Source organism: Clupea harengus, chromosome 15, assembly GCF_900700415.2.
Source record: "Clupea harengus chromosome 15, Ch_v2.0.2, whole genome shotgun sequence".
Taxonomy (NCBI): domain Eukaryota; kingdom Metazoa; phylum Chordata; class Actinopteri; order Clupeiformes; family Clupeidae; genus Clupea; species Clupea harengus.
In genome coordinates, this window is record NC_045166.1 from 21,367,279 (window position 1) to 21,382,247 (window position 14,969).

General features: G+C 40.9%; 1 protein-coding gene across 1 annotated transcript; it reads left to right on the forward strand.

Annotated features, from left to right (window-relative positions):
* The first annotated feature begins 21 nt into the window (after positions 1 to 21).
* On the forward strand, positions 22 to 14,215 carry papola (poly(A) polymerase alpha). Its single transcript, XM_012829856.3, has 23 exons — positions 22 to 406; positions 3,225 to 3,395; positions 3,515 to 3,581; positions 3,679 to 3,760; positions 4,134 to 4,243; positions 4,450 to 4,503; positions 4,599 to 4,710; positions 4,830 to 4,919; positions 5,436 to 5,574; positions 5,682 to 5,754; positions 6,073 to 6,193; positions 7,060 to 7,144; positions 9,507 to 9,560; positions 9,761 to 9,880; positions 10,157 to 10,266; positions 10,542 to 10,672; positions 10,773 to 10,921; positions 11,144 to 11,211; positions 11,299 to 11,444; positions 11,763 to 11,885; positions 12,089 to 12,142; positions 12,242 to 12,277; positions 12,418 to 14,215. The coding sequence occupies exons 1-23, from the start codon at positions 399 to 401 to the stop codon at positions 12,511 to 12,513; spliced, it is 2,199 nt and encodes a 732-aa protein (XP_012685310.1). The 5' UTR covers positions 22 to 398; the 3' UTR covers positions 12,514 to 14,215.
* Positions 14,216 to 14,969: the final 754 nt, after the last annotated feature.

Consider the following 14,969-nt stretch of genomic DNA (forward strand, 5'->3'; position numbering starts at 1 on the left):
TTACAAGATTTTTTTTTTTTCGAAGCACTATGGTTTAAAAATAACTGCCTATACTAATATGCTGTATAAGTTAAGCAATACACAATAATAGCTACGGTTTTACACAATGTCTATCATAATTTTAGAATTGCGTAATGTCAAGTTCAAAACATTTCAGTTAAGGTAGTTCACCTACCATTAGCCTCGGCTTGTGTCAGCGGGTACGACGTCACTTCCTGTTAAGGTTTGCAGTGTTGCAGCTGCTCGCCATGTTTGTGCAAACAAAAGGAACAAATTCCACACCTTTTCTAGTTAATTGAAAAGATTCCTTTCCGTAATGCATGTCCTTGATGCATGCGACAACTAAAATGGGAACGTTGTTTGGAAAAGTTCTGTAGTACCTGGCAGAGGTCGACACAATGCCTTTGTAAGTACTGAGCTTGTTGAACACTCCGCGTCAAATGGTCTTAGCTCGCTAACGACATTTAGCATTCGCTATATTGGAAGTTAGATACACACAATACAGCTTTTTATGTTAAATGGTTAATTTGGGATACAAACAACTATCGGCTAGCAGTGAAGTGGTTTCTCCTTTTGAGAAATTGGTTGCCTTCAACAAGGAAAATGGGCAACTAGCTACTTAGCTAATGCATTCTTGAACCCATGTTGGACATGTGTTAAAAATGAACGTTAGCTGGATAATTCAAACGGACTAACTGGCGGACACCGGCTAACAGTCCCTAGCTAGCCAAGTAGCTAACAAGCTATATTTTTAAATAATTCTCGATTAACATTTCACTGTGTAGAACAAAGATTGTTTGGGTTAGTGGATTCGCTGGGACATTCTGAAGGCCTTTGGATGTGATGCACTTTCCAGATAAGCTAACGTTTATTGTCCGAATAAGAGAATACAGTGAACGGATGCATCCTGAAAGTTCAGCTGAAGTTAGCATAACGCTACCTGAGACAGTGTAGAAGGACTAGGCCTGTTGGGACATTCAATCGATAACTGACTGCTTAGTAACGTGGGTCTTTTAGGGTTAACATCAACGCCCATGGACCTTGACATACATTTTTGGTGTTAGGTGAACTTGGCTACATCAAGCCATTTTTTCCGTGAAACACACTTGCGTTTGATTTTAGTTTGCCAACAAGGTTCCTCAAATCGACAGCATAACCAGGTCTCTTTGTTCTTTTTGTTGTCGACTAGAAAAAGCATTTCAGCAGGTGTCAGACGACCATATGGCTAGCTGAGGTTGGAGAATGACTAATAACTAATTCGTTAACTGTACTTTCATAATGCTAGAGAGTGAGAGACGCACAACTCTAGTCGTTGGTTTTCGTGATCCTGTGTTGGCTGTTTTCACACATACCCCCTTCCCTGAAGTAAGGCTGTGGAATAATATTGAAGTAATTGTTCCAGTTTCACTGTTGAACTGTAATGCTCGCAAGGTCACACATTATTTTTATATTTCGATATGTTTATATTCAATCTGAATTCCTATTTACCAGTGGTTTCATTAGTTTCGCTTTAGTTTTTATTTCATGGACTCTTTTCAATTTCGTTTTTGTTTATTAGTTTTAGTAATTTTAGTTCAGGTTAAAAGTTGTCAAGGATTAGTAAGGCATGGAAAATCTCCTTATCATTGAAGATATCTGTGTTTCTAGACTAAACTTCACATATGCAATAGGCTATTTGTGTCATTAAAGATGCAGTCTACGTTTTGGTTTTGTAAAAGGTTGTTGATATTTGTGGTCAACAGGTAATCAAATTACACCCCTCCCCTTCGTGCTCTTGAAGCCCCCAGTAGATAGCTGGGATTGTTTATAGCTCAGTCGAAGTCACAATGTTTGTTTCCCATTCACAGTCAGGACTGTGTACGAACACTTTTTTTTTTTTTTTTTAGTGCAAACATTGATCGAACAGTTAGAGGACAGTGCGACTCTAAACCCATTCACCTTTTGTCAAATTAAGCGAATTGCTCCTCAGATTGCACCTTTAATTCACATAAGTCCCATTTACTTCAGTCAAACAGTATGACATGGGTTTTCACAGACAACCGTACCAGTATAGTTAACTAAAATCCCCTAAAGAACTCACATGTGAACTTACTGGTTGTTGAAAACGTTATGTTCGTCACTCACACTCGGTCTCACTAGCCTTTACCATGTATAATGTGTATTCCCCTCAATGATAACTTCGAATTTTGGGTTTTTCCCTTTGGTTTGTACGCCACATATACTGGTGCTTAAATTTACCATGCATTCACTTTCCACTATTTAATTCGAAATAGTCCCATACAGGACTTGCATGTTTCCTCCCTGACATATCAAGTGACTACTTCACTTGATAATAACCACTACTACTACCATTAGGTGGCAAGTGTAGGTCCTGACACAATATATGGCCATTTTAAAGTCGAAGGCTATAGCTACGCACTGTACGCAGAATTTTGGGAGCGTGGCACCCACGTCTTGAATGGAACAACCACAGTCTTATTTTATTTAGTCCCTCCTTGCTATATTTTCATTTGTTTTTTAGCAATCATTAATAGTTTTGTGTAGTTTTACATTTTCTTCGGGTACATTTTTGTATTTCAGTTTACGAAAATGTCTCAAAACCAGTAATTTTCGTTTTAGTTTACGATAAAACCCTGAATGCGTGAACGTTCCCACTTCATACTAAAGCGGTTTCAAAACTAACTCACCTTGACACTAACTGAACCCCCTAGTTCAAGGGCTTGTATCCGCGACAACAAACGCGCTGCACATTTTAGTGATTGTTTAGTTTAACAAGGGGTTATTTTATTTAGGTGTTGCCCATTTTTTTATATTCACAGCAGTCTGTTTATTTCTTGACATTTTTTTATGTTTATGTAAAACACCTTGTTTCAATTCAAAACTGTATGAACGTTGAACTCTTATCACAGGGCCAGATCCTTTTAAAAAAAAATGTATTAGGCTCAACCCAGAACTCTTTGATATGTAGGTTTGTCATCTTTTGACAGTAACAGTTCAATTGTTGTTTGACTTTTAGAAAAAGACAGAATAAATGTCATAAAATTGTCATGAGCTAAAAGTGTGATTAGACCATCTTTTTCTAGTTTTCTAAAAAATTACAGAATGATTTAATTTGTTATTGTGTCATCACTGTAAAGGCCTCCAGAAATACTCCATACTGCATGTCATTAGATCTGTTTACTTTTTAAATCTTCAGTAACAGGTGTACATTGTTATTCTCACAGCCCTACCATTAACCAATCACAAGGGGTGCCGCAGCCGACCAAGCACTATGGGATCACATCACCCATCAGTCTGGCACTGCCAAAGGAGGCTGATCTAGCGCTCACTCAGAAACTGACAGAGGCCCTCCAGCCCTTCGGAGTGTTTGAGGAGGAACTGGAGCTTCAGCGCAGGTGTGTGTGTGTGTGTGTGTGTGTGAGAATGAAACATTTCTTATATCTAAATGCTACAGTGAGAAGTAATTCCTGTGTAATTTATGTTTCCGGGGTGATGTATTTTCTTTTCTCATCAGAATCCTAGTCTTGGGGAAGCTGAACACTTTGGTGAAGGAGTGGATACGAGAAATCAGTGAAACAAAGGTCGCTGTTCTAGCGTTCCCTTTAAGTTCAATTTAAAATGACCGATCCTTTTGTGAATAAGTGTAGTTCTTCTATACTGACTGATACCTTTTCACAGAATTTACCTGTTTCATTGATTGAAACGGTCGGAGGTAAAATCTTCACCTTCGGCTCTTACAGATTGGGAGTTCACACAAAAGGTATGAGGGATCACTCTTCGATGAGCCTAGGGGCTTACATGCTTATCTGTATTGTACAAATGTATTCACTGGCAGGTATTCACTGGTTGCCTTAAGTAGTGCAATATGTCCTTTTTCAGAACTGCTTCATATTTTTTCCATACATGACCCTGACACAACTTTTCTTGTCAGTGATATCAAGCTACTTTGCAACCTTGATTGAGCAGCATAGCAGATAGTAAAATAAATATTGGCTATGTCATTGAGTTTACCCATGCTGATCATTTGGCCGACAGTCCTGAAGGTCCCTTAGGAACTAGCCACTTGCAACCATTGAACCTCTTGTGGTGATTGACATTGGCGACCGCAACTAAACAACAGCCCATCCCCGTAGGTGCTGATATTGATGCCCTCTGCGTGGCGCCTCGGCACGTGGAGAGGACTGACTTCTTCTCCTCGTTTTATGAGAAACTGAAGGAGCACGAGGAGGTGAAGGATTTGCGGGTAGGTCGTCTCCCCACAGGGTACTTGTTATAACACAGGTGCTCTTGATTGATGTTAAAAATGCTCTTAATTGACAGAGTCCGGTGTGTTGAGCTAATCAAGAGTGCTTTAGGGGGTTGAGAGCGTCTGCTGTAATGTATCAGTTGAAAATGGGCTGTGGAGTTTTGTGAAGGTGTGGCTCATTTTGGTTAATTTTATTTCCTTAGGCGGTGGAAGAGGCCTTTGTCCCTGTGATAAAGCTTAGTTTCGACGGCATAGAGGTAGGTCTCCTGTTCACGTCTACATAGATTACCATGGCACTGGATTGGAAGAAATGTTTTTAACTGTTCTCACTACTGCTTCTTTACTTCTACAGATCGACATCCTGTTTGCTAGGTTAGCACTGCAAACCATTCCAGAGAACCTGGACCTACGAGATGACAGCTTGCTGAAGAACTTGGACATTCGCTGCATAAGGAGCCTCAATGGTAATTTTGTTTATCTTTTTTAATTGGTTCACGTACATAAAAGTCCATTAACAAACACTGTTTTGTTATGAGCCTTATCTTAAAGTTCAACCTAATTTACTTGCTTTGAAATCATGTAGGTTGTAGAGTTACTGATGAAATTCTTCACCTGGTCCCCAACATTGACAACTTCAGACTCACCCTCAGAGCCATCAAACTGTGGGCGAAACGTAAGCCACCCATGTTCTTTCACTTGAGTTGTTTTGTTTTCAGCACCTGTTTGCCTGGGCGGCATAAACACTTTGTTGGTCGGAAGACTGTGTAACATTGTGGTGAGAGGCTCGTGTGTGCCATGTGATGGAGGGTTCCTAAATGCCATTTGGTTACCTCTTTGGTCCAAACTGGATTAGCAGACAAAACAGAAAATGTATGTGGTTGCATTTTGTTCTTGGTTGCAGTGTGGCCCTTGTCACAGTATAATTGTTTGGCTTGCCTGTTGACCAGAGTTCAATCGTGGTTTATTTTTTTTGGCAAACAAAGCAAGCCATTGGCTTTTTTCTACACAATCTCTTCACAAGCAGTCTGTGAATTCTCTCTTATGTTGCCTTTTAAGGAAAATCTACTGCAAATATGGTGTGAACTGATTCAGTCGGAGACAACATTGTCATAATGCAGTTATACAAGTTGTGTCAAAAAAACTATTTTCCCCCAATGCCTACACGCTGTTTTTGTATGTATCTTGTCAGGTCACAACATCTACTCCAACATCCTGGGATTTCTTGGTGGAGTATCCTGGGCCATGCTGGTAGCCAGGACCTGTCAGCTGTATCCCAATGCTGTGGCTGCCACTCTGGTCCACAAGTTCTTCCTGGTCTTCTCAAAATGGTATGTCCTTAGTTACGTTACATAAGCACTGTTGACCCTGGGGATTAATGTGAATGAAGTTCGCCGTTAGAAGGGAAGATTAATTTAATTCTCCATTCTCTTTGAAGGGAGTGGCCCAATCCTGTTCTCTTGAAACAGCCAGAGGATTGCAACCTTAATCTGCCAGTCTGGGATCCCAGGGTAAAGTCACATTACTTTGTTGTTGTTGTAGTTTTTCTTTTAAATCATGTTTTGACTTCCTGACCAATATATATATATATATATATATATGTACTGTTAACATGATCACTCAATTTATCTTTAATTTCGGTACTGTAAAATGAACAGTTACGATACTGAGTGTTAGTTAAATGAATTATTGGGTTTGTTATTGAATAAAGCTTTGATTGCCACCCTGGGTTGCCTTTCACCAGAATGATTGAAGGCTTGAGCTTTGGCATTAAGTGTGTCCAGGGAGTGACCTGGTTTCGTACTGACTGTGAGTGTGTTGTTGCCCAGGTGACGCCCAGTGATCGGTACCATCTCATGCCCATCATAACTCCGGCATACCCCCAGCAGAACTCCACCTACAACGTCTCCATCTCCACCCGGGCCGTCATGGTGGACGAGTTCAAACAGGGTCTGTTGTTGTTTGTGGAGTTTGGTTTTCATGTCAGAGTTTCAAATTGAGTAGGCATTTCAACAATTTTCAACCCAGTAGGGAAACTGGAACTTTAGGAAAGAAAACTGTTCATTTCTCGAATGTTCCCGACAGTAGCAACGGTGGTTTCAATTGGTGTGGAAGTGGAACAGAAAACTCAAAAGTTCCTTGTTGGACACTGCTTCAGGAACCAACCGAAACAAAACAATTGAATCTGTTGTTGGAACTATGTTTGAAGTTGCTTGAACCTCCTCATTGGATTGTTAGATACTGATGTTTTACTTCAGATTTTCCTTATCAAAATATATCTGCTTTTTAACAAATCTAAACTGAGGGTGGTCAGCTGATTTGTCAGTGTGTGAACTTTTTACTTTTTACTTTTGAAATGATTAGTAACACCAACTTAAGTAGTTTTTGGGAGAATGAAAAGTACCACCTCTGGAAGCACTTTAAAAGGCCCATGAAACTAAAGTTTAAGATTAGAGTGTAACTTTAGTGTTGTTAAGTATGTTATTGTTTGGTTTCACTTTTAAAGTGTTGTTTGCTCACAAAGATTTGACAGATAATCTATTTGGGTATACTTGCAGCTGGGTGGATATTCTTGCCTGAACCTAAATTCAAAGATTAAAAAACAAAATATCAAAAACTGATTTAAAATATTTATCTATTTGTTTTGAGTTCTTGCATCCAAGTGGTTCTTGTGGTGGGCAAGCATCAAAGGAACATGCCCTGACTCGGGAACTTTGAGAATGAAAGTGCTACAGATGCCTGTTAAGGTATCTGGTAGGTAAACAGAATCTGGTGAAACTCTATAGTGTCTCATGAAGCTTGTATGTTTTCTGCAGGTCTTGCCATCACGGATGAAATTATGCAGAATAAAGCAGAATGGTCCAAACTATTTGAAGCACCAAACTTCTTTCAGAAATACAAGTATGTATTGAGCTGCTTATCCTGTTGGCCACACATGGTGAGATTCAATTATTTCAATAAAGATTTATTTTTCAAAGCACCACACAAGCACACTACCAAAGTACATCTAATGCTTTTTATATGTGATCTATTGATAATTGAATTTGAAATAAATAAAAGCACAATTATGCAGTCAACGTTGACTTTTATTCTGAGCCAAATGATATTCCTCCATTTCTTAATGATGGGCATGATTAAGTATTGTTGGTATAAAACACGTTTTCAAGTCATCAGTACTGATAATTATATACCATGCCCACGATGAAAGTAGAAAACGTTTACAATGGTTGTAGTAATCAAAGGTAGGTATGCCACATGTAAGGCTCCATTGCCCTCTACTGATTTTACTGTGCCTTCTGAAACTGTATCCAACTCCTAATAAAATGTTTTAGTTCACAAATTGTACTATGTATTTCTTGTTAGTCTGGTTTTGTAGAGCCTTTTTTTTTTTCATTTTCAGTTTCCCTCTTTTTGTTTTAGTTCCTTACATGGCTTTTATTGTAGTGGGAATATCGAAGACTTTTAATTTGTACTTTTTGCATAATGACTTAAATTGTTAAAGATTTAATTAGATGATTACCTGTCAGGTCAGTGCAGTATATCTAGTTTATTGTTGCGTATATAGTGAGTAAGTGTTATCGTTAGCTTTCTCTAAACAATCACTGCTCCTCAGTTTTCCAAAAAACGTCTGCTTTAAAGCATGTCCAGATCATTAAGCCTGAAAGGGGAAAATGAGATACAGTGTAGTTTGACACTACAGATTGTACTAAATGGAAGGTATAAGGAATCCAAACGTTTACAGTCACGTGAGACCATAGAGGTATCAGCATTTCCTCGCTTCAGTAGATACAGGGTTAAAATTGAACTTGGTCAGCTATTGAGACCAAAGCAATGGGAAGTCTTTTTAAGTAGCCTTATTATGAAACACAGGCTGATATCCAGATTCTCCCCATGGAATAGTAATTTGAGGCATAGCACTCTCGTTTGCTGTTGGTCATGTAGACAAAGGGGGATCACCTTATGCAGAAATATATCTTTTATTAAAATTGCATAATGTGGCTTATAATTGGGATGCCTTATCACAGTGGGTTAGAATAAGCATTCAGTCACAGTATGACCATATAGTGGTAGTCAGTGTTATCAGATTTCTTTTTTTCCTTCCCTTATTTTAATTCTGCTCAGGAATCTGTTACATAGTAACATCGTATGACATCAGCTTGCTTATTAACCTCCATATTAATCGGACCTTGCCTACTTGACTTAGATGGAATGAAAATTAGATTAGTAGGCAGCAATAGCCTTTTTTATTATTATTTTGCGTTGACGAAGCAACACCAAGCCACGTCCACTCTGGGTGTGTGGGGGAGGGGGGAGTCAAGTGATGCCACTTTGACATATCAGAGGCAAGTGCCATGGCTGTTTTGTGTCGTAACTTCAGCCTCTGAAGAGGACACAGGACGCAGTACCTCCCTAGCCCTGAGGGTGGTGCTGCCGGTTCCTCACGGGTGCCCCTTGTGCTCAGTTTATGCTCTGGAGTTATGAGAACTCTCCCTCGGGAGTTACTGTGCAGAGAACCACTAAATGTAACCCAGATTGTACTTGAAAGCTTTTTTTTAATTATAGTTAGGGTCATGGAATGCTATGTTTGTCTACCCCCCTACATTGTAATGTATGAATAAATCATTAATGTCCTGGGTGTCAAGCTTTTTTTCCCTCATCACTTATATTCTGTGAATTTTAGTGGACATTTTCTAATTACAGTATTATTACAGTTAGTCATTATTCCAAAAGGCTTTAAAGCCTCTACATTTTTCTCACTTGAATGAATTTGAGTCTGTCAGCTTTTTATTAAGAATGTAATGCTATGATTAAAAGTTACTTAAGGAGAAAAATATAGAGGGGCCCTTTTCTGCTTTAAAAATAAAAAAGCATGTATTTCATTTTTTGCATGTATTGTGTCACCGTACAGGAGCTCATATTACAGTTGTGGAATTATCTAAATTTAGGAAATAATTTCAGCTTTGCCTTTTTAACATTTTTCATCGTTAATGTAGTACAGAGTTTTCCGCACTTCAATGCAGTATTTGCCCCCTCCCTGTTTATTTAAATGTCCACGTGGGCCTTTAAACGGCCTCTTACTTGTGGACTTGGCTATTGTGAATAATAAGCTCCTTCTCAAAACAAACAGAACAGAAACAGGCTTCACTGCCTGGTAGCGCTACAGTGTTCATGCAAATGATTGGCCCAGGGGTCCCTGTCTGGGTACTCAGGTTCTTTGTCTAAAGGATGTAATAGCAATGTTCTGTTTGTTTTATGTTCCAAGGCATTATATTGTGTTGCTAGCAAGCGCGCCGACTGAGAAGCAGCACCTCGAGTGGTGAGTACTGCCCTGCCCACCCCCCAACATGACACCAGGGGGGAGGAGGTAGAGTTGACTTAAGCCTTTCCATAGAGATTTGATAACTTAATTTGTCTCGTTTCTTTGGTTTGCGCTTTATATTGTACTGTAGTGATTGTGGTGTTTGCTGTGGTGTTTTGAGTGCTGGTGACTGACTGTGAGATTTTCTTCCCTGGCAGGGTGGGTCTGGTGGAGTCCAAGATCAGGATCCTGGTGGGAAACCTGGAGAAGAACGAGTTCATCACTCTGGCACATGTCAATGCACACTCGTTCCCTGGACCTAAGGAAGGCAATGACAAGTGAGTGTTTGCATAAAGTTATGGGTCACGTTTATATGTAAAAATGCCAGAATTGGTGTATTCACATTTGGATCCTCTCTCTTTCTGTTTGCAGTAAGTTCTATAGAAGTTCTGTTGTTGATCATTAATTTGCATATTTGTTATTTAGTTATTTTTATATTTGTAAGTGCTTTATGATTTTTCTTTGAATAGTATGCATTGTGAAATGTGATCATACAGCTTACATTATTCCAGTGGTAGATTATTCTGAAGAATGTCTTGGCTTTGTGTTGACAGAGAGGAGTTCAGCACGATGTGGGTTATTGGGATTGTCTTCAAGAAAATGGAAGGGTCAGAGAACCTCAATGTGGACCTTACAGTGGACATCCAGTCATTCACAGACACTGGTATGCCTTTGCTTTTTTTTCAGATTGGTGATTCATTTGTTTTTGTTGGTTTTTAAATTGGTCTGTAGTGGTAAATATTCTTCTGCTTGTTAAAAAGAAAAACCTTGAGATGTATGTAAGAGATGTATCTCTGTTTTTAGTCAGGCTGATGTGGTAAATATATTTGCACATACGTTCTCTTTGACTTCCTTATAGTCTTCCTTATCTGACCTGCAATTCACAAAATGCTAATAGAATGTCTGATTTGTAATTCCATTTCTGTTGCATGCTTAAAGTGTACCGTCAGGCGATCAGCAGCAAGATGTTTGAGCAGGAGATGAAGATCACTGCCAAACACGTGAAGAGGAGGCAGCTGCAGATGCTTCTGCCCGGTAATGTCATTCAGGCCAGGCCAAGCAGGAGGAAGGTAAGCCCTCCAGACCTCCACATGGCCGTCATCACACAACAAGAGCGCATCTCATGGAATCACTCCATTTTTCACACCTCTCTTTGTTCATTTCATGTAGCACTCAACAGAGGGCCCAAGGCCAATGAATGACAGCAGCCTGGACCTATCCCTGGACAGTGACAACAGCTTGTCGGTGCCCTCTCCGCCCACTGTGCCTGCGACAGCCAATAGAAACTGTCCTCTTGCTGTTTCAGCCGGCCCCTTAGGGTAGGCAGTCAGCCTGTTTGACCTGTTTTACTTCTTCCTGCAGTACTGCTGAAATATTTTTATGAGTGACACAATAATCTTTCTTTATGAATGTACGGAATCTCAGTAAATGTAAATAAAAATGTATGTTGCATATCTGTTAACTATTTAGTTACTTCAAGTAAGTCATTTGTCTTCTGTTACTTGCTGATGCATCATACTGTTTTTCATTCTGGCTTGTAGGGTCACGGGGCCTATGACCACTGCCTCCGATAAAATGGACACCTCTGGAAGTGCGTCCCCCGACTCAGGTACGTGTGCCAGACCTGAATGTTTCTTTCCCCTTCTACTTGCACTGTTAATCCCGCCCGTTCTCACCCGGTAACTCTCTCCCACAGCTGCACCGTCGGCTCCCAAACCCACCCAGCCCCATAAAGGCTCCAGCTCCGACAACAGCCCCCCTCCCATGGGGCCGCCCGCGGTGAAGAAGGCCATCTCCCCTCCACCAGAGGACAAAAAACCCCAAACAGAGGAGCCTGCCCAGGTGACCCTTCTTCTCTCACTAAAGATAGTTGCAGATAGTTAGATGTTTCTGTGTTGAAAAAAGTAACGGATTGCATTACTCCAATTAGTGTACTCAGTACAGTTGAAGGCTGTAGGTTTTGATGAGTCAGATGTGATGCATTGTAATACAGTAATAAAGATGTAATGCTCTAAATTAAATGTTACATGAGGAATTGATATAGTATCCATTCAGAGCTAATTCCCATGTTGAAAACTATATGAAAAAAATAGCCAGCTGTTACCATCATGTGTAATGGCCTCTTTCTTCGTCCTCTTTCTTTGTTGTCTTGACAACAAGGTGGCTACTTCCCCCAGCAGCAGCAGCCCCCCTCCCTCTGGGGTCCCAGCTGTGAAGCGCCCAGGGTCCCCTCTGCCCGAGGACCAGAGCAAGAAACCCAAAGTGGAGGAGGGATCTACGGGGGTAGGCTAACACTTCATACTCCTAACTCATTAAGGAGAGCCTGTATTAATCAGTGTTTCAGTATCTCTGGTTTTCGCAACCAATTTTATGTCGCACCTAATCTTATCCGTCACCGCACGAGTGTCACCTGAGTGTCGACTGCTTGCATGAGGCTCCAGCTTTTATGTTGTGAGGAGGCAAATTCATGTTTAGGAATTTCACAGGTTGAAGAAGAAATGGCCTCACAAGGCGATGAAGCTATGGAGACCGACATCAAGGTCAGTATTTCTTTTCCATACCAAATCTCAAGTGAGGCTTCACAGTTGATGAAGCTAATACCAAGGCAGTTTATTGAATGAGTCTATTTGTCCTTGCAGGAGCTTGACCCTGAGCAGAAGGTGCCATCAAGTCAGGTAACCTTCATTCTTTTGTACTCTACTCTTCTCCTCATCGCTCTGCATTCATCCTCATCAATTCTAATGACACAAAGAGCCCTTCTCCAATGCACCAAGCATTCATGGTCATTTCCCTCTCTCCTGTGTCTTCTCTTTAGTGTGTTCCCACCACAGACCTCTCTGACGTGCCTCTGCCCCCCGCCAATCCCATTCCAGTGTTGAAGAACTCCATCAAGCTGCGCCTCAGCAGGTAGGGGCCAGAGCAGAGCTTAGGCGGGGGCAAGTCCCGCTCGCCTCACCTCGCCTCGACAACCCAACCCATCTCACTTCCCTTAGCTGGCAGGTAGAGGGTGGGGTTGGGTGGGGTGTGGCAGAAGAGGCCTGACCGGACTCCCGCTCCCACGTACCCCACCCCAACTGAGTCCACCCATGTCTTGAGTGCGACCCGGAGCCCCCAGCCTTCATCTCAGGATGCAGTCTAGCACCGGGAGGAGATGATGCAGGCGCCTCACTGCCACACCCGGTTCTGTCCACTAGGGGGCAGAGTTGCCCCTTCGAAGAAGTCCCTGAAAACCTCAGCCAACGGCCCTCCTCGACTCACACTCCTGTCAAGAACAGACTCATGCACAAATACTCTGTATTGCCCTCACATGTAATTATGTGGAGACTGTAAGTGTGTGTACGGGAGTGGGGTAGGGATGATGTATGTATGTATGTATGTGTGTGTGTGTGTGTGTGTGTGTGTATGTTTGCCTGCTTCAAAGTACTATGAGAGAAAGTGTATGCATATACACAGATGCCTATTTTTTGCCTCTTGTGTATTTGTCTGTTGACGACACAGACAGTTGCTGTTTAAAAACAAACAAACAAACAAATGATGTAGTGCTCAGGTCTTATGGTGAATTACAGTGTGGCATGTTTGCATATCCACATATCCAAGGTCAGTTCAGTTAACCTTGACTTGGCATCTGACAAGCATCGTGTGACGAGTCTCAAGGTGCATGTGTCGTCCATCAGTGTCGAGTGTGTCCCAAACTCTAATTAAGGGTGTTGCTCGAGCAGATGACTGTTGTAAATGCGCCTGCAAGTTATACTGTTGCAGGTTTGAGCGAATCATTTGACCAATCTTCTCTTTTCCTCTGTGTGAGGAAGAGTCCACATATTCCAGCTTCTTTTTCTTCTTTATGAAAGCTCCTGCCTGGTTCTAGAGACGTTTGGAGGAGCTACTGCTTTGGTTCAGTTCGTGAGCAGCAGTCACTGGCCATTTTAAAGTACATTTTTGCGTTTCTTAGTGCTCTCTGTGTGTGTGTGTGTGTGTGTGTGTGTGTGTGTGTGTGGCTTGTACAGAACCATTATAAAACACAAAAATAAAACCTTAAGCTGTTTGAGTTGAGCATACAGAGTTAAGCGCTTGCTTGGATAGTTTCTTTTGAACGTGGTGTCAGTGGATGCAGTTAAAAATAAAAGTAATCTCTATCATTATGAATGTTTAGTGCTGATGACCAATTGATTTCTTTTTCCCCTTTCTTTCTCTTTGTCTTTTTTTTTTTTTTTTCGAGTGCTCCAAAAGACGGAATGAGTTTGCAATTACGTTTTTGACCTGAAGAATAGTTACAGAGACAAGGGCTTCTGTTTGTACGTTTCTTGAAAGTTGAGAAAATATCACACATTTCTTGTCAAATATCACGTGTTACTTTTATTTTCTGTGTCTCTGTCTCTGCGTAAACAGAAGTTGCTTTGTCTTAATTGTTTGTTTTGACGGTGTGAGAAAGGGAAAGGGTGCGGCTGCCGGAGATGCCCTAATGTTCCCTACTGGAAAAAAAAAAATATCACGACTGCTCACACACCTTTTCTGGGTCTTACAGTACCCACTCCATTCTCAACTTTCTTAGCTGTCTTTGTAAAAGTAAGGATACTGTAATTTTTTTCCACAAATAAAGGTGTATGTTGCATAAAGACATGATGTTTGGCTCCTTTTCTGAAGGATGTTTGGAGGAGGTCGGAAAGTTAGACAAAGTTTTGAGGCAAGCGTGGCTGTTTTGGGGTCTCAAAAGAGTTAGATCTGAAAATATTTAAAAAATAATGTATTGTTTATCTAGAGGATTCATTTTCATATATATTAGGGCAGGGCTCTTACACAATCTTCCAATTTCTGATTAATAAACTATATTATTCTTGTCCTATTATTTTCTTCTTTAACATTTCCCATTGTATTTTTCCATTATTTAAAGAAAATAGGTAGATGACAATATAGCCCTTCAAAACATACTTCAGTTTTTTTCTAAGTAGTGTTTTCCATCTGCAACACAATCGGGACAATTTTCCAAGACGCTGCCCGTAAGAAAATGTATTTTGTTGCTAAGGAACAGCTTTCATTGTGCGTCGGTAGGTGGTCCCCTTATGAATATTATTATGCTCCGTCTCGCAGGGACAATGCGGCCCAGACATCTCTCCGCTCTGCCAATATTTATCTGTGTTTTCATTTCATTTCGCGGCGTCCCAGTCCTCGCCGGTGTCGCTTAAGCCACCTCGCCCACTGGTTTGGTTTCCACTCCAAACACATTGTAACTGATCGGCCGCATGTTAACAAAAAAAAAAAAGCTCTGATAACTCTTGCCTCACAACCTAAATAGGATTTGAAAGAAGTCTGGTTTGGACTGTAGGTACTAGATTTTGAGGAGACTGTTTTCCAGTGGGAGAAATACCTGCT

What these genes read in the sequence shown, in the direction of transcription:
- papola (XM_012829856.3), top strand. An exon ending in GGTGGACGAGTTCAAACAGG is followed by an intron (nt 6,194 to 7,059) that starts GTCTGTTGTTGT and finishes TGTTTTCTGCAG; the next exon opens with GTCTTGCCATCACGGATGAA. An exon ending in CCTAAGGAAGGCAATGACAA is followed by an intron (nt 9,881 to 10,156) that starts GTGAGTGTTTGC and finishes TTGTGTTGACAG; the next exon opens with AGAGGAGTTCAGCACGATGT.